The sequence below is a fragment of the Equus asinus genome, chromosome 12 (assembly GCF_041296235.1).
Source record: "Equus asinus isolate D_3611 breed Donkey chromosome 12, EquAss-T2T_v2, whole genome shotgun sequence".
NCBI lineage: Eukaryota > Metazoa > Chordata > Mammalia > Perissodactyla > Equidae > Equus > Equus asinus.
In genome coordinates this window covers 77,520,036-77,542,814 of record NC_091801.1, presented here as the reverse complement: position 1 = coordinate 77,542,814, position 22,779 = coordinate 77,520,036, and the positions used below count along the sequence as shown (strand labels likewise).

Below are 22,779 nucleotides of genomic sequence, written 5' to 3'. Positions count from 1 at the left end.
TTTTACACGTGTGTGTACACATGCTTTCAAAATCTCCAGAGGTGAGCTGGTCCAGAACTTGCCATAGGTCTATAGAATCCCAGACAGGGTCAGTGGGACTGTAATGTTCAGTGGCCCCAGGTGGGCTCCACAGTGATGAGGATGCGCCCACCTGTGCCAGCTGCTGTCAGGGCACTGAGCGTCCGTTCTGACCCTCCTGCCGGACACCAGGGTAGGGCTGCCATCTCGTCCCTTAGAGGGAAAAGCAGAGGCTCTGCTAGGTGAAGGAAGTTGCCCAAGGGGAGCTAGTGATTGCATGAATCTAGGTCCCTTAGACTTCTGAGCTCAAGCTCTTGTCACGTGGATCCAGCCCTCTTCTGGATGCTCGTCCTCCGAATCTCCACCCTAGCCCAGCCGAGCGTCACCTGAAGGAAAACCTCCAGTTTTCTTGGTGGTTGTCTTCCAACGTGGGACATGTGATGTAAGTCAGAAACGGAGCTGGCCCTGTGTGCCTCGCTCTCCCCACTGCTGGCTTGCTGTGACTCTGAGGTAACCAGGGGCACTCCATGCCTTTTTCCCTGCTGGGAGAGGGCGGGAGGGGAGAGGAGGAACTAACAAAATCCCACCCCGGCAGGCCTTTCACCAGGGCTTTTGGAGCAAGACGTCCTTGTTCAGCACCCTGGAGGCCAGCGTGGGCCGTGCTGTGGAAGCCTGCTCTGCGGGTGCAGGAGGCAGAGGGAGCAGCCCCAGTGCATTTTCCATCTGGAGTTACTGGGCTGCCTGCTGGGTCCTGTGTGAGGGGCCGGATGGGGTCTGATGGAGCCGTGACGCAGTGGGCCGTTCCCCAAGACAAGTAGCTGCTGTGCGTTACGACCCCTGTTTTGAGAGGAGTGCCCTCTCTCACCGTGACAACGTGTGATTGCCGAGCGCTGGAATGGACGGCCCATGGCCTCATGGTCTGGCAACCTTTAAAGCCAGACTTACTGCCGTGCCTGGCGTTCCCAGGTAGCCCAGGGGCTGGCTAAAACAGAGAGCTGAGTGAGGTCCCTTCGGTGGGCAGACTCTCTTCCCCTTTTCCTCCTGCTTACTGGGTTTGTGCTGTTGTTGGGCCCCAAGCCAGACTTTGGGGATCAAAGTGGAGTAAGATGAGTCTCTTCCCCTGAGCAGCTGATTGCCTGGGGAGGAGGACAGAGATGTGAATAAATAAAAGGTGTTGAAGGGGTGAACTCAGTGCAGAGGAGGCAGGGCAGGACCACACGTCCCAGGGGTGCATCCTGGAGGGCTTCCTGAAGAGGGGGCTGTGAACTCCATCTCTGAGGGTGACTTGGCATTGTGGAGGCAGGGAGAACACTGGGTAGGCGTTTCCCTCATAATGGTTCACGCGAAAGCCTGCAGGTGCCAGGACGCGGGTGCATTTGAGGAATGCTGGGTAGTTCACTGCAGTTAGTGTGTGGTGAGAATGGGAGTCCTGTCTGTCATGTGCTTATGAAAATCATAGTTGTCTCTCTGTGGGGACACAGCGCTGGAAGCAGATGCTCTCCTGGTCTTTCCTCAAAGCAAGAGAGACAGGAAGATGTGAGAAAGCCTGAGGGAAGAGGGAATCAAGAGTGAGGCATATTCAGCAGGTTAGATAGAATTATCGCAGGCTAATAAGTTTCTTAAACTGCTGTATTAGCAGTGTGGAATGAATTGGTGGCAGAGTCCCAGAACATAATCCCTTATCAGTCTGCTGTTCTGACAACCGTTCTGGGCCTTTTATTCATGTGGCTGATAACACTTGACTCTCTGGGGTGTTCTGAGATTTAATTAGTTCTTGGGCAATTTGGAATAGGTACTTTAGAATATTAGTGCAGTGTTAATTATAGATGAACGCGTATGAACTAATTTCTACAAATGTGTGACTGCATGTACGGTTAACTCTTCCTCTGCCTGTTGCGAGTCAACCTGCCTTGTTCGAATGTTATTACGTGAAGGGGCTCTGTGAAGTCCTGTGGGGAATTCAAGGGTAAAAACACAGACAGATCCCACCAGCTAGGAGTGTGGGGTTGGGGCATGGAGCAACGTCCCTCCCGAAGGAGCTCCTCTAGGAGAGGAGGGGACGGTGAGCAAGGAGCCGGGAGATTTTGAGGTAAAAGGAACCTTCTTGAGAGATTTTGTATCAGACGGCCTTTATTTTTCTTAACAAGGTCAGAGAAGCTCCTCAGAGTTAAGGGTGTGTGTGTGAGTGTGCATGCACGTGCGTGCGTGTGCATGTGTGGTTAGGGGCTGAGAAAAATGGGGATATTTTTGAACCCCTGCTGCAGGGCATTCATTAACCAGGCACGTGGTGGTTGCTGGCTCGTGATCTCAAGCAGACAGAGGTGCGCGCAGTAAAGTCGCTCAGAGCTCAGTGGGCTGGGCAGAATGTGACGCTGACACTTCAGGGTACGTGTGATGAGCACCTGTAGAGCTTACACAGGATGTTAAGGGAGCTCAGAGAAGGTGCTTCGGAAGCAGCCTGGCAGAGCAGGGCGGCTGTCAGGGAGGTTTGAAGGCCACGAGGGCTTGTATTCTGAAGAGTGGGGGTGGGAGTGGAGGTGAGGACAGGGAGAAGAGGGGAAGAGATGCAGAATGCCGGCACTGGCAGAGGGAATAGCGTGTGTTAAGTCCCAGAGGAGCCCCCTGGCCACATGTGGTCAGTGTGGAGATGGCGTCGGAGGTTGGCGCCGTGGTCCAGTTGAGGGTCTACGGAATCTGAATTCAGCAGTGGCAGTGGGGGTGGAAGGATGGAGCTGTTCTAGAGCTGCTGAGGAAGTATGATTCCCAGGACCTGGGCAGAGGTTGGAGTGGGCAGGAAGCTAGAAGGAGCAAGTGGGGGGCGGCCTAGGCTTTGGCTTGGGTGCTAGACTGGAGGATGGCCCCTGCTAATCTTAAGATCCCAAGGGAGAAGCAGGTTCTAGGGGAAAGAGAATGAGTTAGTTCTGGTCACATGTTGAGTTTGGTGGGCTGTGGTTGTCCAAGGGGATGTTATCCACCTGGGCATGGAGCTGGCAGGAGGACTGGGCTCGAGCCCTCGGCAGATGAGGGCATGAGTGGATGGTCTTCAGGGGACTGGATGGAAGAGGAAGAACAAAACAGCAAGGGCGGCCTCCTGAGCACCCTGCTGCTGAGCATGCAGAGGGCTGGGGAAGCAGGAAGGCTGCCTGTCCGGGGGAGGAGGATGGGGTCAGCAACGGTAAGTGATGTGGAGAATTAAGTGAGACTAAGCTGGGATAAAGAGTCCATTGGTCTTGAGAATGTGCTTCGTGCTGACCTGAGCAGGAGCCATGTCAGTGGGAGATGCTTGAAATGGGAGGAAACCCAGTGAGATTGGGGATGGGAAGAGGAGTCATCTAGAGAAGCCTGGAAGGATGGCTGCATGGTGCTGGCAGCGTGCAGATGGCACACTCAAATTGGCAGCTTCAGAGTTTACTAAAGGGATTATTTGTAAAGGTGTGGGCAAGTTTAGGTCCTGGAGGAATGGGAGTGGCAGGTGTTATCACCCTAGGTATAGAGGCAGGAGGGGAGAGTGGTCACCTGCACTCCAAGGGAGAGCACTGTGGCCTTTAGGAGAGGATGAAGTCAACCTGAGGTGACTGGGCAAGGAGGGAGCCCAACCCAGAGAATGAACACCCACCCCTACTCTGCTCCTTCCCATCTCCTGTTGGTGCCTCCAGTGGCCAGACCCAGTGGAAACCCAGGGGGCAGTGGAGCTCGTATGTGACCCTGGGAGCCTCTGGGAGCTGGTCGGACAGGGATGGAAGGTGGACATGGAGGGGCAGACGGACCTTCCTAGAACACTGGGGACACTGGATTTTTACTCATTACCCTTAAAATGGGACATGTGCTTGGTCTCTGCCTCTTAAGCAACGCTGCCCCCAGTTTTGTAGTCAGAGCACCTCCCCGAGTGTGAGGGCTCCCAGCACTGCTGGAGGAGTGGGGGAACCATACTGCGGGGCCTGTGCACCCACCCGTGACTATCTGCTTCCACATTGCACAGGTCTTTTTTTTTTTTTTTTGCATTCCACATTGCACGGTCTCTAGGCTTTTTTAAATGCTATCTTTTCAAAGGAAATAAAATATAAAGCATTATGTTAATGTGCTGGGGTTCAAGAGCAATAATGCACAGATATCAAGAAATTAAAAGTTATAGTTCCCAGAACGGCAGTGACTCGGCAAAACAGGCATGCACTCAGCTGCCTTGCTCCTTTATCAGCACAAACCAAAAGGAACTGTCAGGAAGTGGTGGTTCCAGCCCCAGACCTGAGCTGCACACGCAGATGCATCTTTAGGCGTGAAGTCATCAGCCCCACATTCAGCAAACGCGTCCCAGGGCGACTGTGTGCACTTCACCGTGTGAGGGGACTCTGCGATGCCCTCACTTGAACCTCACAGTGGCTCATTCTGTGGATGCGGACCATACATTTATTTAGAGTTCCCAGTTGATCCAACGGGAAGGCAGAGGCTGGGTTTTAGCTCACACGCCCTCCCCGCTACCAAGGCCATTCAAGGTAGTTAAAGTGGTATCTGACACAGCCCCTCGGGCATCCTCATCCAGTAGTCCTCCAGCTGTTTCCAGGACTCTTCAGAGGCACCTAAAGCCGAAGATGGAGGGGTAGAGAGGTCAGTGAGCGGGGCGGCGAGGAAGAGGCTGGCACGGACCCACCCACTTTAACCAGAGAAGTCACGCCCTTTTATTGATGGTTTATATTGAAATTGCTTAAAGACTTCATTTGAAAAAGGTCCTGCTGCTAAAAAAACGTTTGAAAACTGCCATCCCAATGCAGTGACGATCAGATCAGATTCAGACCACCAGTGACGCAGCATGATGTGCAATTTGATGGACAAGGGCCGTTCAGCTGAGGGCCTTGTATTCTGGAAGAGTACATTTGTAAGAGCCTTGGAGAGAAAAATGAAACATGAAAAGATTGGTAAAAAAGGCACACTGTGCATATGATAGTAGAGTCACAGGTGCTAGTTAATGCTCACGAACGTGCTTTGCAAACTGTACTGTACCGCTCAGAGGATAAGGTAGTGTTATTACGGTGGTATAGTTTATCTTCGTCTCATGAGTATCGACTTAAGGAAAATACTGGACAGGTGTAGACCACTGTCAAGTGTTTCAGTCTGAAACCCAGCGTTGCTGATGAGATTAACACTGGTCCTTCCTGTGACCTGGCTGGCCCCCCAGGGTAGGGCCACGAAGACCTTGTTGGGTTTGATGGCATCCATTCTATTCTGCCTTCTGAGCATCTCAGACAGATTTCAGCTATTGATCTCACTAAAATTACACCCTGTTTTCTGTGGGATAAAGAGCCTTTTCGAGAGTTCAGTGAAGATATTTTAGATATTTAATACAACTTGAGGACAAAATACTACCTTGCAATTAATTGTGTAATTAGCACGTGTATATACATGAAGCAGGATATTTGGAAGATGGTTCATCCTGAAGATAGGATCTAGAAGACTTGGAGGTTACCCAGGTACTCCCTTCCTTCGGCTCCCATCAGTGTCTTTATTTTCCACACTGGATGCGTTTATTAAAAGACATTGAATCGCCAGCCATTCCTTGTCAGGCTCTTGGCATAGGCCCACTGGGCATTCTCTGAAACGAGGGTGAATAAATTATCCCCGATTCCCCTTTGGCATCAGCTTGGGGGCCTGGATGTCAGCTGGGGTTCTCTGACTGTCTGTAGTCTGCCATCACAGAAGGCCCACTTTTAGCCAGCCTTGTTTATTGCCAGAGAGTGTAGTCTGTCTCACTTCAGGGAAGAGAGACATTTACCCGTCTTTGCTTTCCAAGAATTGCCTCTTCATAGCAAGGAGCGTGGCTGCAGAGCGGAAGACCTGGGCTTGCCGTTGATAAGCCGTAACGGGATTTTAAACGCCTGGCCTGGATGCAGAGGGCTGGAGCGTCAGTCTGTTGCACAGGACTGCCAGCTGTGCGAGTGACTGTCAGTGTGCTTTAGTGCGGGCAGGCGGGCACTGAAGTGGGGCTGTTCATCTGCGTAAAGTGATTAGAAGCAAATGGCCTTTAGCTGCTTAGGGGACTTGACTGAGGGTGCACAGAGCAGGTGCCAGCCTTTATTTCCTCCACTCAGCCTTCAGCACAGATGGACCAGGGCCCTGTCAGAGGGAGATGGGTAGGAGGAAAGTGGTTGTTTAGAGGCAGTGTTCAGGTGCTGTGATGTACGAGCTGCTTTTAAGCCGAGCACCTTTCCCCATGGAGAAAGCAGAAAGATCGTTGTGGAAATCACTTCTCGGCCGACCAGCCAGCCCATCTGTCCTCTCGGCCCCTTAAGACAATATTAGGCTTTGCTGCTTGACCATCACCTCCCACCGTGGGGCCCGGCTGTTCACTTGGTTCCTCTGCATGTACTTAGTCTCAGCTTCTGCTCCTGTGCCCATCAGAGGCAGGAGCGGGCAGTGGGAAGCACTTGCTTTGCAGTCAGATGGACTCAGGTGTGTAGCTAATAAAGAACAAATAAATTCTGTAGTGCTTGGATAATTTCCAAGTTCATAGTTTTTTCTTTTGTGCAGAAATGATATTTTCTTTAAAGATGGACCCTGAGAAAGTTTGGAAATTGGAGGAGAGCAAGAAAAGAAAATCAGTTACAAAGAGAATGTTTTAGTAAGCAGTAAAGGATTATTGTTGAACTTGGTATTAGACATAGAAATTCTCTTCTCAGAAGAGCAGTACTTGACATGAATGCTTAACCAGATTGAGGAGAGGGTAACTAGTCAGCAGGCTGAGAAACTGAAGAGAAAGTCAGACCCCTTGTTGACTTGGCCTCCAGGGTCACAGACAGGCCGAGTTCTGCATATGTAAGTGAGCATGTCCACAGAGGCTGCTGGTTTAATTTGCCTTGCGTTCCAGCGCTGTCAGGTCTGGAGTGAGTGAGTGTCCCCACAGTGTGCCTGAAGAGCAGACATGTCCTGGCTCAGTTTGGGTGGGGAGTATGGGCTGAGAGCCAGGGCTTGGCAGAGGAGATTCCTTATGAGGTCTTGGGATTCTCTTCTCTCCTGACTCCCAAAGCACCAGGGATGCTGACAGTGGGACCCTCGCTGATTAAATCACTGTTACGTCTAAACTGGGAACCAGAGGTGTAGCTCTCTCCCTCTTTCTGCAGCAAATGCCACACGTGTCACGTCTAAAGACACCAGGGCAGGAGATTGGACTGGAGAGAGAGGCTAGGGGAGAGGACAGCCTGGGTATGAAGTGGGGAGGGACTCAGTCGTGCCTAAAACTAGGCTTCTCTTCTCTTGCTGCCTTTGCCCAAGGTGAAGAGTGGCTGGTCTGGTCACCCAGGAGCATGGCCATCTGCAAAATGCTCTTCACTCCACGTGTTTCTTGTAAAGCTCACCATGATGGCTTTGCTCATGGTCGCCATGGTTGAGACTGTCTACAATTTATGAATCAAGCCAACTCAGTCAAAGCTCAGAGGGCCTTCCTGTATGTTCAGGATGGGTTGGGCAGGACTGCTTGTTTCTAAGCAGGTCACCATGCAAACTATGGATGTGTTGTAGTGGTGGGGTCCCTGTCCTTGGAGTGGTTGACAGGTAGTGTAGACAGCTTTCCTTTGAGGTGGTTGGGTAATAACTGCCTGATGACAGGCAGGTCTACAAAGTGACTCCCCAACATCCCGTCTGCTCCCGGTCTTTAGGGTCACTGAATCTAGATCAGCACCCAGACTTTTTACTGTCGTTGTTAGTGTGTTGCTATATTATTGCCTAAGACATTTTAAATTTTAATTGTTGTTAATACCAGCTAGTACATTATGCTATATATTTATTTAATTTGCATGGCAGGGATGTTAAAAGAATTCAGACACTGCCAACAGAGGGGGAAGCTTTTGTTCATTGTGAGATTGTGTGGGTGGGGCTTTCTCACATTTCTCTCCATGGAGAGCGATGCTCTTGCTCCAGACAGAGTCTGTTCGGAGAGGTTTGTATGGAATCATGAACCACCAGATGCCAAGGAGCAGAGGTGGGGAAGCTTCTGCTCAACGACTGCCTCTGGCTACTAACTTCATTTCATCTGGTCCTTATGGTTTCTAAATAAAGCCTGCTATGGTCTGCATGTTTATGTCCCCCTCTGATTCATCTGTTGAAATTCTAACCCCCAAAGGTGGTAGTGTTAGGAGGCGGGGCCTTTGGGAGGTGATTAGGTCATGACGGTAGAGCCCTCATAAGCGGGATTAGTGCCCTTATAATAGACCCCGGAGGGCTCCCTTGCCCCTTCCACCATGTGAGAACACAGCAAGAAGGTGCTGGCTGTGAACCAGGAAGCGGACTCTCACCAGACGCCTGGCGTGCAGCACCTCCATCCTGGATTGCCAGCCTCCAGACTGTGAGAAATAAATTCCTGCTGTTTAAGCCACCCCGTCTCTGGGATCTATTATAGCAGCCCGAATGGACTCAGTGCCGTCGGGGTTGACCGCTAAGTCAGATGGATGAGCGTAGCCACGAAGATGTGGTGTGGTTTGACGAGTCTTCAGGGCAGTGTCCCAAAAATGTTTCCAGAAGATGGAGAAAATGAACATCGATGGGATGTTTAATATGTGTCAAGGGCTTTCGCATAAATGCTGTTATATAATTCTCACGGCAATCCTTTGAGGTCCATTTCGTTACTTTATTTTCTATGAGGGATTTTGTGATGATTAATCAGTTTTCCAAATTCCCACTCTAAGTGGGCGAGTGGATCAGCACTGGCCTAGCTAACTCTGAATCGCAGCGTGTCCCCCTCTGCTTCCTTCCTGGACTCCCACCCCCAGGTCCCCCTGCATGTCGGCCAGCCCCTCTGTAGCATGCACAGAGCACCGCTGCACCAGCAACCAGGCACAAGGCGAACACCGAAATGCATTGCACAGCTATCGAATTTCTAAAAGGACAGGAAACTGGAGGAAATGTAGGCATTTGCTGGGGGAAAAAGTGGAAAAGTTTAAAAAGGCAATAACTCAGAGGAAGCAGGAGGCTATTGGAAGTCAATGTATAGAGGACCACGATGCAGGTGAGCTGAGGCACTCAGGAAAGCGCACCCCGGCGGGACTTCCAGGCTGAGCACAGGAGGCCTTGCAGTGGAGAAAGGCGGCTTTGGAAAGCGCAAAGATGGGTCCAGTGAGGATGCAGGGAAACAAGCAGGATTCGAGAACAAGCAGGTCAAGCGGAAATGAGGACTTCAGTGTCCAAAGGGCGTGAGCACAAAATTACCAATAGGACTTTTATTCAGATGTCCTTCTCTTTTTCCCTCCACTCTCCCTGCTTTTCACAAGTATTGAGCACCTACTATGTGCTAGACTTGCTGCTGGGAATGAAAACTAGGTAGTAGTGACAGCTGTGATAGGGCTGGGCGCGGGGCTGGCGAAGAGCGCGGGTGCAGGAACGCGGTGGAGGACCTGTTATTTCTCCCCACATGACGCTTGCATTTGTCGTCTGGTGTCTTCTTGCCCTGTCCTTGCCTGCCTTCTGCTCTCGTCTCTCCCTTTTCATGCTCCGTGTTTTACGGAATTATTTGCTGTTCCTTGAATGCGCATGGTTTTTGTGTAGGGGCCTTGTTCTTTGCATAGAGCTTCAGTCCTCAGGGAATTGATTCAGATCATCTCCAAGAATCATTTCCAAGGCTGCTCAGAACAGTGCCTCCGTGTGGTGTCTGAATCAGTGGGAAAACTCAATGTGCAAACTTCGGAAGCTCTCGAGAATGGAATGTCGCTAGCATGAGCTGAAGATCCATGTTGCATGAGGCCACAGGGAATTGTTGAAGAACATGGGGGCTTGGAAGTGTGCATTTGGTACAGTCTTGAATGGGGAGCATGTTAGCTTACGTTCCCCTGGAAATAGGCTTGGCTGCAGGCAGTTGAACGGATGGTGATCCCAGGAAGCAGGAGTAAGGTGGTGGGGAAGGTGGGGACAGGGAAGGAGGAGAGCCAAGAATTTGTTACTAGGCTCATTGCTGTAGTCAGTGGGAGTTTGACTCTTCCAGGATCTCTCCCGGAATTGTTCACCCAAGTCAGGAGCCCAGAGCCGTTCTGTGCAGACTCCGTCGCTCATTGGTTGAGAGTTGTCCACCCCCCCCCCCCATATTGATCCATCTTCACTTCTGGGCTGCAGGAACTGAGCTAGAATGACAACCTATGCATGTGCAAGGTGAGTCTAAGCTGTCCACTGTAGCTGCTGCCAAAGTTGGGTGTGGGCCACGGGGACACAGTGAGACCCCCACTCTCAGCGTAGGTGTTCGTTCCAGGGAGAATCAGAGTCCACGCAAAGCACAGACCAGACGCTGGTGGCGGTCCAGGAGGGTAGAAGGTGCATATTGTTCTATCACACTCTGTCGTACTCGCTTTCTCTTTCACTGTCTCATATTGCTCACTCCTCCGCCTTCTTTTCTCCCTGCCGTCCTCCTTAAGTAGCAGCTCCATCTGCCTGTAGCTGAGGGTCTCAGGATTTAGAGATGTAGAGGTTATCTAGTCTGACTTCCCATGTGGTTGAGAGCCTTTCCCACAGCATCAAAATGGTATTTGAAGCTTCCTTGAAAACCTTCCTCAGAAACACATCTCTAAAAGCCACTCCTTCCCTTGTTGGACAGTTCTAACTCTTGGAAATTTCTTTCTCCCAGCTGAAATCTCTTGCTGATTTCTACCCATCGGTCCTAGATTCACCTTTTCGAGCACAACAGAGCAGGTCCCCTTTGTTGTCTAAGTTAGGCCCTTTATCTGCTATAGGTCTATGTTAGGCTCAATAAAATAACGAGAAGACATGGACCCAGCCTCCAGGATGTCACAGTACAGATGAGGCATCTGAACAGATGATTGCAAAGCAGTGTGGGAAGTCCAACCATTGATGTGGTGATATGTTGATGTGTGTGTATGTGTGTGTGTGTGTATGTGTCTAAATCTGAGCTGTCTTTTGGTTTTTCATTTGGTCTGTGTGTGGATTGGGGTGTGTTGCACATTACATGGACCTGTGTGCAAGATCCAGAGGCTGTAAACAGCCTGGAGTAGGTTGGTCAACTTGTAACTCAGTATCATTGGAGCCCAAAGGGGTGAGCACGTGAGTTCATGTGGGCGTGTGCTTGGGAGTCATGGCCTTGAGGGTTCAGGGGTTGTGGGAGAGATGATTTATGGTAAATCTTGGAGGACTTTACCTGGCACTTTCTCCTAATGGAGATGAGAGGGAAAGCATTAAAGGGATTTAAGTATGGGAGTGGCAGGGTCAGATCTGGATTTTAAAATGTTCACTGTAGGGTCAAGATGGAGAATGGTTTGGAGAGTGTATTAGTCAAGATACTGTCAGTAGAGGCACCAGTTGGAAAATGAGAATGTCCATTCTCGCATGTAACCAGATGTCTGGGGATCAGTAGTTCCGGGGTTGGTTCATTGGAGAGCTCTGCCATCGCAGTCCTGGGATCCATCTTTCCCTTTGCAACCCTCAAGGTGTTGACCTGGTCTTTCGCTTTATCCCTCGTAGATGTTGGTGGTGGTCTGAGTTCCAGGCAGTGGACGTAGCAATGCCCAGCTGAAGAAGAGGGACATTTCTTTCCTTCTTAGGGAAGAAAACAGTTCCCAGAAGCCCCCTGGTGGCTTCTGCCCAGACCACTTTGGCCGCACTGAGGTCCTGTAGCCCCAGCTGTGAGGATGGCTGGAGCAGCGTTCTTAGTGCCTGTAGTGGGAGCGGGCATTGCCCTGATGGAGGGTGGGCATGGGGAATGGGTGGGGTGGCTGAAGCAAGGACACTAATAGGAGCTGTTGTAATGGTTAGGGTGAGAGAGGAGATTCTCATACAGTCTTCTCTTCCCAGTGAGGCCAGCTCAGGTCTCTTTATTGGTTTTTAATCTTCTAAACCTCATCCACTCCTGTCCACCATCATCATATACGTAGTTCTGCAGTGTGTTCTTAACACGTGATGCCTAAAGCAGAGTCTAGATATAGTTTATCCGGTGCAGAGTTGTGCCAGAGAATTGTACCTATGATCTCTTCAGCTACTTATTAATGCAACCTCACGTGGCATGTGTGCTTTTGATTTTTTTAGTTGATTCATACTGTTAACCCGAGTTCAGCTTATGGCAAGCTCTAATTCTCAGGTCTGTTTTTTTTATGTGAACATATCTATTCCTGCCGTGTCTCCCACATATTGAATTTTATCCTGTAGTGAATTCTTTTATAAAGTGAATTGCCATTTTAAAAGGAAAAAATCCTGTAATGTGTTGTTTCTACCTCTTTATAGCATTGAATACATTCTGCTATAGTTATTTATGTACATCTGTCACCCAGTATGTAGGTCACATAGAGAACTTCTGTGACACAGGCAATTTGTAGAATTTTGCAAATATTTGTACCATAGCCAAATGTTTTTACTATAGCCACTAAAAAATAAAATACTGTTAAAACAGAAACTGCCATCAGGCATGATGCCCATCAAACATCTAGAATATAAGCTCTGGCAGGACTTTGGCGATCTCCAGTCTTTTAATTTTAAAAGGTGTGCTTTTTTTGGTCAGGAAGATTGGCTCTAAGCTGACATCTCTTGCCAATCTTTCTCTTTTTGTCTTCCTCCCCAAAGCCGCAGTACATAGTTGTATATCCTAGTTGTAAATCCTTCTAGTTCTTCTATGTGGGATGCTGCCAAAGCATGGGCCTGATGTGGGTAGGTTGGTCTGCTCCCAGGATCCAAACCCACGAACCCCGGGCCTCTGAAGCAGAGTGCCTGAACTTAACCACTGTGCCATGGGGCCGGTCCCCGGAGATCTCCATTCTTTAACTTTTTAGGAGTCGTCATGTTCTTCAAGGGATGGCCTTGGAGAGTAATGTGAAGTTCTGTCTGATTCATCATCTCATCTCATATTTCTTGTCAGCTTGATGTTAACATGTTTAGTGCTGACACCAATTATATGACTAAGGACCTTTTCCAGTCAATTAAAAAAATTCCTTGAGACTGTTTCCACCAGATCTAAAAATGTCCCAAGCCCCTGCATTATGGGGACAATCACCGAAGGACTGATTTATGAAACATAGAAAATCAGTGTTTATTTTGATCAGTCTGCCCCATTAGCCAAGCTTTTCCTTGCCCCATCTTGAGAGAGCGTTCCTTCAAGCAGCATGCCTTCCTGAGAATTTGCTCTTCTCCATTTCTCTCTTCCCTTCAGGCGTTGCTTGGCGCACTTATGGGCAGGTCTGGCTGTAGGCAGACCTGTATCATTGGAAACACAGACTTACTGAGTTGCCTCAGGCTGTCTCCCTTTGGTTTCTCCCATTTCTCAGGCTTCTGCCTTATTACTGCGTGGTTGGACTTCACGTCCCTGATGACCTCACATTCTAGCGCTTTCCAAGCCCCCACCTTTGGCTCGCCTGTGTGCCTGCCCTGCAACCATCCACCCCCTGCAACCCCATCTCTGATAAAGGGCTGTGTGGGAATGTTCCTGTCTGCTCATCATAACTTCTGAAGAAGGGCTTCTTGAGCAGATTATTTCAGGTTTGGGCTGTGATTCTCAGAAAGAGAAAGCTCCTGTCCCTTCCTTCTCACATGGGACTCGGGAAGAGCATGCATTCAAGAGATTGCTGGCTTCTTTATGCTTCGCTTTGATATTGAAGCTTTTCTGACCCCTTGGGCTAGTGCCAAGCTTAGCCATATGAAGTTAGCTGGTGTTCTGTCCGTGGCTGACATAGTCATTCTTTAGTGTGTCTGAATGTCTTTGAACCCATTCGGTTCATCCTCTGCAGTGGTGGCACAGATTGAAAGCATAGATTTAGTCTGGCCCTCCCCCTGCACAATGCTTCAGTGGCTCACCATTGCCTTCCAGAGTGGCGGGTGAGAGGTTGTGGGTCAGATGTGTCCTCACACATGTTTTGCTTGGCTCCCCCATTGTTTAAGGAAATTTTAGATTAGAGTCAGTATTGAAAAATCAGAAGATTTCATGTAAAAATCTGGAATTCCAGTCTCCCTTTTAACAGTCAAAAGATTTGGTGACTGTGTCCCATGACCTGGCAGGAAGGACATCCCTGGCTAGAGCTGGGGCCTGTGTCTGTCACTCAAGCCCCAGTCAACCAGCTTCACTCACTCAAGCTCCTTGACTGGTCTCCTTGAGGTTGGAGTTTCCTTCCCCGGAACTCACTGGAGAAGATTCCAGACTTCTCCTGGGCATTCAAGGCCCTGTAGGACCCAGCTTTTACTATCCACTGGTTTTGTTTCTACCTCCCTGCTTCTTTGTGAAGTTGTAGCCACACGGGATGCTGGGCTAGCGGTTTACTCCTTGTCTTTCTGTCCTTTCTCAGAATGGAATACTGCTGTTTTTATCACCCCACACCTTTGCCCCATATAGCCCCCAACCAGAGCTTCACAAATGCTTATTTCTTATATTTAACTGAAGGGTCACCTCTCCAGAAAGTGTCCTCTGACCTCTCAGGTAGGATCTGCCATCCCTTCCCGTAATTGTCCCGAACCGCTTCTCGTTTCAATCGGCGCACAGTGCACTGTCATCTACTGCATCTGTTTGCGTGTCTGCCTCTCCCACCACACCGCAGGGCTCTCCAGGGCGGGGCCTGGGCCTTATCAGTCTTTATATCCGCCATGCCTGGTGTGTAGATGGTGCCTAATAAATGTGAGTCAAGTAAGTGAAAGATTTCCTGTACACTTGGGGACTGTATCTTCTCCGCAGTGTTGTTTACTAATGACTGAAATCTGCTAGGTTTCCTGAAAACAAGAGGAGGGGCTATGCCTGCGTTATCAATAGTGTATACCCAGGGCCTAGATGGTGGCCTGTGGCAGGGGGGCAGTGAGTGTTTCTTGAATCAGATGGAAGATGGAAGAACCAAAGATGATGCCCGAGGTGATACAGCGGCTGCATAGCACTGCGGATCTATCTGTCTATCTATATCACATTCGTATATTCCTTTACTGTCCTGTAAAAGGGTTATGTTTACTCTCCAACTCCATCACTGATATAAAAAGATATTTCATACATCTTGGTATTTGTTCCTTAGGTAACGAATCTGACCTTGAACTGGAAAAGAAGTATAAGGAAGATGACCGAGAAAAGGCTCCGAAGAGACCTCGGACACAGAGAACAGAGAAGGTGCAGAAGATCTCAGGAAAGGAGGCGGGGCAGACTGCCGGAGCCAAGAAGCCCATCATAAGCGTAGTTTTAACTGCACACGAAGCTATTCCAGGTGACCATGGCCAGTGGGAAGTGACAGAATGAGAATCTTTTGGCAAGTCTGTCCCAGGGGCAGCCTGACAGTTTGGGCCCTGGGATCCTGAGCAGCTCGCTCGCTGATGGGCTCTCCTTTAAGTACCTGTTAATCCTGGGTGATGGCAGACCGGTTCCTGCCCAGGGCTAGGTGGTTAATGCATAGAGGAAAGGTGGTGAGGGCTGCTCCCGGCGCTATCGCCACGACCTCTACGGCCTTGACCTGTCCTTGTCATTCCAGTAGCCACTCAGGGGAGCAGCACCAAGGAGAGCTCCCTGCCCCCAGCCCCTCCCCTGGATGTGCCCTCCCCCTTATGCCTTCAGCGGTGCTTGCTGTCCTAAGCGTAAGACAGACCCATTCAGGCCGGACTGACGCAGGATGCCTCTCCAAAACCCCTGCTGGTCATGGTGTTCCTTCTGCCTAACTTCTTTTTTGCATTTTCATTGGGGTTCATCAGATATTTTATAATCCTGAAAATTTCCATCTCCCTTTCCTTTCACCTAAAATAGCCAGTGGATATATTATACTATCTTTTTTAAAAAAGGTCTCTTCCAGGAAGGGACACTTTAGACAAAAAGCAGTTTATGACAGTAGATTCCTAAGTATAGTAATGGATTTTTTCCTATCTATTGGGGTGATAGCTGTCAAATAAAAAAAAAAATCAAGTTTAGGGTTTTAAGAACAGCTATAGCCTTTTAAGCATCTATTTTTTCAATGCTAACAGTAACTCATATTATTTAAAATGAAACACTGAATAAATGCTTCTTTATTCTTCAGTGCTACGTCGTAATGTAATCAGTAAAGAATAAGCCACATAAAATTATGTGACTAGAAGAACTTTCTGGAAAGTCACTTTGTCTGCCCCACCCTCCTTCTGAACAGTCTTATTCTGGGAAATAAAAATCCCAGGAGAGCAGTTCTTGTTCTCAGCCATCTCTAGAGAAAGTTTCTACAATAATTTCTTAAAAATCGATTGTAGTATTTTGAGATTCCTGTAAGTGGGGGTTAAAAGTGTAATTAATTTCCTTTGCTATTCCTGAAGACAAAGGGTAGGTTGGCGCCTTTTCTTTAATGTCCCTGGTCTATACACGTGCATGGGTGTGCATGTACACACATATGTACACACACACAGATAGCGTCCCCTGCTGTCAGAGGTCTTGGATCGCTTCACATTGTAGAAGTGCACAAGTAAAGATGACCTCTGAGTTTTTCCACTTCAAACCCTTCATTTCACAGGGTGGAAACAGAGGCCCAGAGACGGCGAGGTAATGTCATATTTGGGACTGGACTCCAGGCAGCTTAAATTCCTGTTCACAGCCGATGCCGCTGTTCCATACTGTCTTGATGCAGTTTTACCCTTATGTGAAGTTTAACACACATGGTCCTATGTAAAATCTTGCCAGTAAAAATATATATGTATGTATGTATCTGCCTATATGTTTTTGTGTTTTTAGTAAGTAGATCAAGTGGAAATGTAGCTCAGAAGGAGGTTTCGTTAGACTCTTACTTGCCGCTTCTCCCCAAACACATACGCACACACACACACACACACGATAAACGTGTGAACCAAAGGAAGACTCATACCTTGCACAGGTTTTCTACAATAAAGAAATATGCTTGCCAGGTGCTGCTCCCTGCGCTGGGGTGGGGTGAGGGCCCCCCGAGGTGCCTCTTTAATACTCAGTGTGTTGTGCCTCCATCTCAGGTGCTACTAAGATTGTTCCGGTGGAGGCTGGGCCCCCGGACACAGCAGCTGCAAACCCTGAGACCACCACGGCTGACCTGGCGCCTCGGAGAGGGTACCAGGAGTATGCCATCCAGCAGACACCGTACGAGCAACCCATGAAGTCAAGCAGGTAAAGGGTCTGTTCTGCGTGGCTCCAGCCGCAGCTGGCGAGAGGATCGGCATGTTGGTTTATTAGGACTCTGTTTGCAGACTGATTTGTAAAGGATATTGGTTTCTTGATTTAACCTAAGAATCAGCCCCTCCATTAGAGCCCTAGTATGTTGGCTGAGCCCAAGATGCTTCTGTGAACACATGCATGACAGATCAACACACTTTTGGAACCGAGCACCAGTTGGCTTAATAAAAGTGGAGAATTTTACTTAAGGCAAATGTATGTTTAACTTTAATAAAAAGAAGTGTAAACAAGGCTTTACTTAGTAGATATGCTGATTTTCATAGCTGCACATATTATTAAAAAAAAATCGATTTCCTCTGCTTTCAAAAGTAACACAAGCATCTTGTCGAAAGTTTCAACATCCCATATGATGTAGAGTTAAATAACCCATGGTTCCTCTGCTGGAGGTGACTACTTTTGACAGTTAGGTTCATATGCTACCATAATGTTTTCATGACATACTAAAATATAGCACTTTAATTTTATTTTTTTAACGTGAAATACCAAATGCAGTTTTCAACTTATTTTTTTAAACTTACCATGCCTTGAAAATCTTTCCTTTCAATACATATTGTTTAAAAGTGTTGTGTTTGCTATTGTATGGATAGACTATAGTTTATGTAGCCAGTTTTTGCTTGGTGGACAATGCTGTGCTCAAGGTTTGGTACCTTCATCTTTCTGTACTTCTTCAAGACTTCCTGTAGGGTAAATTGCTAGAACTGAAATTGCTGTATCAAGAATATGAGTGCTAGGGCCAGCCCCGATGGCCTAGTGGTTAAAGTTCAGTGCGCTCTGCTTCAGTAGCCCGGGTTCGGTTCCTGGGTGTGGAACCACACCACTCATCTGTTAGTGGCCATGCTGTGGGGGCGGCTCACATAAAAACAAGCAGAAGATTGGTAACAGATGTTAGGGCAAATCTACCTCAGGGGAAAAAAAAAAAGAATATGAGTGCTTAAGACTTTAATTAACATTAAAAACTGTCCTCCAAATACATTGGGTCTGTGTATTCTCCACACCCTCCCATGGTCCCTGTCTCAGTCTGATCTATACCTGCCGAGGTAAACTAGCAAAATGTTCGTCTGGCCTCTGTAAACATTTTTCCAAGCTGGAAGGAAAGACAAAATGCCAAATTGCCAGTGGTTTCCCTGTGTTTCTGGAAGAGAGGAAATGAGGTATTCTTGGCAACAGCATAAGGTTTAGTGCCAAACAGACCTGGGTTGGCTCTAGACTGTTCTACTCCTTGAGTTCAGCTCAACAGATTGAACACCTTTTATGTCCCAGGCCCCAGGGAGATGAGAGAGAATAGGCCAGACACAGCTGCTGCCCGGATGAAGCTCTCAGTCTACTGCCACTTGACTCAGGTGATTTGGCCTCCGAGCCTCTGTTACACCAGCCATAAGATTGTCTAATTGAATCTGACTTAGTTTAGTGGTGAGAATAAATGGTAAAATATATGGAAAGTGCCTCATACATGTGCTCTTATTAAATTATAGTATAATGTCACGTGAGATGCTTCATTAGTTTTTAGCCTCAGTCCTCTCTTCTTGCAAATGTGAGCAACTGAATTTATTGATGAAGTTGTAGAAATACTCATTCCTTTGGCAAAACTATAATGGAATTAACTTTGAAGATCGTCCTGGTCTTAATTCAGGTTGATTTGTAGATCTTAGCTACTTCACAGTATTTCAAGACCGTTGGGGAGAGATTCAACTATATACTAATCTAGTTATTGGTAAGTAAACTCAATGTTTAATCAGTAGATCTAGGCTGTATTCTTATTGTCATACATTCTATTAATATTTTATAGTATAAATAGTTATAAAAGAGACTTTTTTGCGTGAGATTTTTCTTTGTAAAATATAACTATGAACTTTTCGGTTATCCATTATATATGGATATATTGGATCCATTATGATGAATATATCCATTAGGTTATATCAGTTAGGTTCTCACACAAATATGATACACACTTATTATATAGAAAATTTTGGAAGTCCAGAAAATAATAAGAAAAAAATCATTTGTAACCTCAGTATCCTAAGCCAATGAGATCTTTGTAAAATGCCCATTTGATTGTACCCTTTAAGGCCACACATTGCTCTTGGGAGAACTTAACTGACAGTGCCTTTGATGGCTGCCCACCTCTCCACCCTCGTCCCCCTCCCATGCTCCCTCTGGTTCTCTGGGCTCCAGTGGCTGCTGCAGCCATCTGGGCCTTTTTGCTTCCTTGATCTCTCCTTGCAGAGCCTTCTCCTCTTCCTAGATGCCTCTCCTTTCTGTGGCTTGGTTATCTCCTGTTCATCCTTCAGCTGTCTGCTCAAATGTCCTGTCCTCAGGGCAGCCTTCCCTGCCCCCTAGACAGAGTCCTCTGCCCTGCCCTGGGCTCTTAGAGCAGCCTGCCTTTTTCCATCACAGCCCCGAGGAGGTGGTGGTCCTTATCTGCTCATTTTCTGGTTATTAGGCTGGCCCATCACTTCCTCTAGAAGGTGAACTCCAAGAGATCATGAGTCGTGTTTGTTTCTGTCCCTATTATGTCCCTAGTTCCTGGAATACTTTTTTGAATGAATCACTGAGTGAAAAAAATAAATATGCAAATAAACTAGTTCCATATGTTGAGATCTTCAAGCAGCTTCCCACTCTAAACTATTGTGGGAAGTAGTGCATGAGCACCTTCATTCAAATTTTGTATTCTTTCTTTCGGATAGATTCCCAGAAGTGGAATAACTGGATCAAGAGGTCAGACCTTTTAAAGCTCTGCCTGCTTGCTTTCTAAAATGTGATGGATGAGAGTGCCTCTCTCCCTGAATAGGGAGCATTCGGAGTGAAATAATTTAATAGGAATCATATGCACGTTGCAGCTCTGTGCATCAGTGCACAATCATAGTTAGAAAGGCATATGCTTGAGAGTCAGATGGAGGCTGCTTAGCATCTTCGTCAGATTCGTTACCTTTGGTGGGAAACAGGGCACTGAGGGTTTTACCAGGTATTTGTGTAATAATACACAAAAAATCAGAGCAAAAGATTCTCCTAAGACTGTTTAGATCTTGCATTAGAGGAGGAAATACCGTGATTTGTTTATTTAATTAACGTTATGAATCCAGAGTGTCTTCCTCCAGTGTTCTTTATATCAACAAAATGTACCACCTCCTAGATATCTTTGTCATTTGAGAAGGATCCAAATTCATTTCCTTAAATTAGCCTCGGGTTTAGTATGTAAGCATACTAGTAACTTTCAAATTTGAGTATTTTAATTACATCATGTGAATTGTACCCTTTGGTGTTTATGGGCTGCAATCCATTTAAGTATTTTTAATTTAGAGACAAGGCAACTTGTGTTGATCAAGCATAGTTGTATGGATAGTTCTATAAATATGGACATTGCAGTTACAGTGGGTACAGCTTCATGGGATCTGATTAACAGCACTAAATGATTACAGTCACGTGCTGCATAACACTGTTTCGGTCAATGATGGACCACATATAAGACGGTGGTCCTGTAAGATTAGTACCATAGAACCTGGGTGTGTAGTAGGCTTTACCATCCAGGTTTGTGTATACCATCGAGAGGGATAGATTTTCCTCTGCCCTTCTAAGATCTTTTGGTTGGTCTAAGAGTTAAATTGACATGGGGCAAATTAACAGGAGAAAAAACAAAAAAAAGTTTAATAAAGAGTATACATGGGAGAAACCCAGGAAAACTGAATAACTCACCAAAATGGCTGAAGCCCTCGTCTTAAATGCCATCCTTTGCCTGGTGGCGCAGGGGTTAAGTTCGCACGTTCCACTTCTCGGTGGCCCGGCGTTCGCCGGTTCAGATCCTGGGTGCGGACATGGCACTGCTTGGCATGCCATGTTATGGTAGGCATCCCACATATAAAGTAGAGGAAGCTGGGCATGGTTGTTAGCTCAGGGCCAGGCTTCCTCAGCAAAAAGAGGAGGACTGGTAGTAGTTAGCTCAGGGCTAATCTTCCTCAAAAAAAAAAAAAACTACCATCCTCAACTAAAAGAGGGTGTTGGGGGTGGGGAGAGTCAGGGAAGGAAGGCAATTTATAGGTGGGTGAAAAGGAGCAAACATTTGGAAAAGAGCTGTTTGTTTGGCTGCATAGAAACAGAAGAACACAGAGGGGAGCCCAGCAAACAGGCTTTTCCAGCTTCCTCCCTGTCCACCACCTGGTTCACGTGATGCTAAGGTGATAGCTCACTTCTGAGACAGGTATTTTTGTCTGAATTCTTTAAGGCATTAAGGGGAAAGTAACAAGAAAAACTTTCTGAGACTTTCGTTTCTTAAAAACAGTCAGCCTAAAATAATCCTCGTGCTAAAGAGACACGTTTTGGGGCAGCAGATTTTGTTCCCCTTCAGCATGCCGTGTGATGTTCGCACAATGATGAAATCACCTACCAATGCATTTCTCAGAGCGCATCCCCGCTGTTAAGTGATGCATAACTGTATTAGTGTTTCCGAGGACCTTCCTGGACAAACGGGACAAATCGTCCAGAGGGAGCAGTTAGGGAGGAGAGGAAGTGTCATCTGCCTCTTTGGCTCATCTGCCAGTTCCTGTCCCGGGTGCATGTTGTACTTTGGTGACTGTCGTTTGTTGATTTTAGAAACAAGGCATGGCTGTTCCAACAGCAATGGAAGCCCCATGCAGGGGGCCTTCTCCGTGTGTACAGTCACAGCGGGGAGGCGGTTGGTGCACGTGGTGTCTTCAGCAGTATGGAGGATGAGGGGGAATGTGCAGGCTCTAGAGGCAGACAGTCTGCTTGGGTTCAGATCCTGGCTTCTCCACTTACCAGTTATATGATCTTGAGCACAGACTCAGTTTTGTCATCTATAAAATGGGTATAATGATAGGATTGAGATTAAAGGGTTTGGCATATTGTACGTACTTAATAATTCTTGGCTATTATTATTATTATTACCATCTCATTCAGCATACACATTGCCACATTGAGAAAGGATCCATGGGGCAGTATAGCTTTTATTCTCCATGACACGCACAAAATCTAACACGGTGCCTGAAACACATTGGCAAGTATTAATAAATGACAGTCATTTATTAATAAATGATTTATGAGGTTAATCAGTGACAATTGAACAACAGTCCTGTTTTCCCCATCTGAGTTCTAAACCAGCCATGATAGAGGAGGAGGAAAATAGAGATTCAAACATCAGCTCCATCACTGATAGAATTGTGGGAGAAAATGGTGCGGTGCAGGTCGCTGAGCTTCCTGTGACTGGACTGCAGGACTAGACAGCCTGCCTGCGCTCTCACCTGCAGTTCCTGACTGCTGCTGGCCAGGCTCATGGGTGCCGACTTAGCTAAGCGTCTACCGTATTACATGCTGTCCACAGGCAGACATATCCTCGCCAGAAAGGGAGAGCTAGATCTCAGGCTAGGCTGAGTTCCAAACTCACCAATGAGATATAACACTTCAGTTTTCCTGGGAGGAAGTGAGGATGTGGAGAAAGGCCAGGGGTCTTTCACTAAAGGGAGGCCGTCACGTGGAAAATGGCAGAAAAAGGACAAGGTGTGACCCCCGACAGTTGGTTAAATGAAGAGGCAAGTCTAGATTATTGAAGCTCTTGAATAAACCCAAGCAGATTTTATCTAGTCTCACAGAGCAGACTGAGTTCATTCCATTAAGACTGGTCCTGTTGAAATACCCTGGGCTGTGTACAGGTCAGCCTTGGAACACAGCTG

The 22,779-nt window shown here is 47.5% G+C and overlaps 1 protein-coding gene across 11 annotated transcripts in view; it reads left to right on the top strand.

Annotated features, from left to right (window-relative positions):
• The window catches only part of ZFAT (zinc finger and AT-hook domain containing), a 248,322-nt gene that overhangs the window by 55,443 nt on the left and 170,100 nt on the right, over positions 1–22,779 (top strand). For all 11 annotated transcript variants that reach the window (XR_011493397.1, XR_011493398.1, XM_070481648.1 and 8 more), the window contains 2 exons: positions 14,970–15,155; positions 16,882–17,032. Coding sequence is in view for 9 of the 11 variants with exons in the window: in XM_070481648.1 (XP_070337749.1) it covers positions 14,970–15,155; positions 16,882–17,032 (337 nt within the window). In the remaining 2 variants the exon portion in view is untranslated. The remainder of the gene's footprint in view (positions 1–14,969; positions 15,156–16,881; positions 17,033–22,779) is intronic.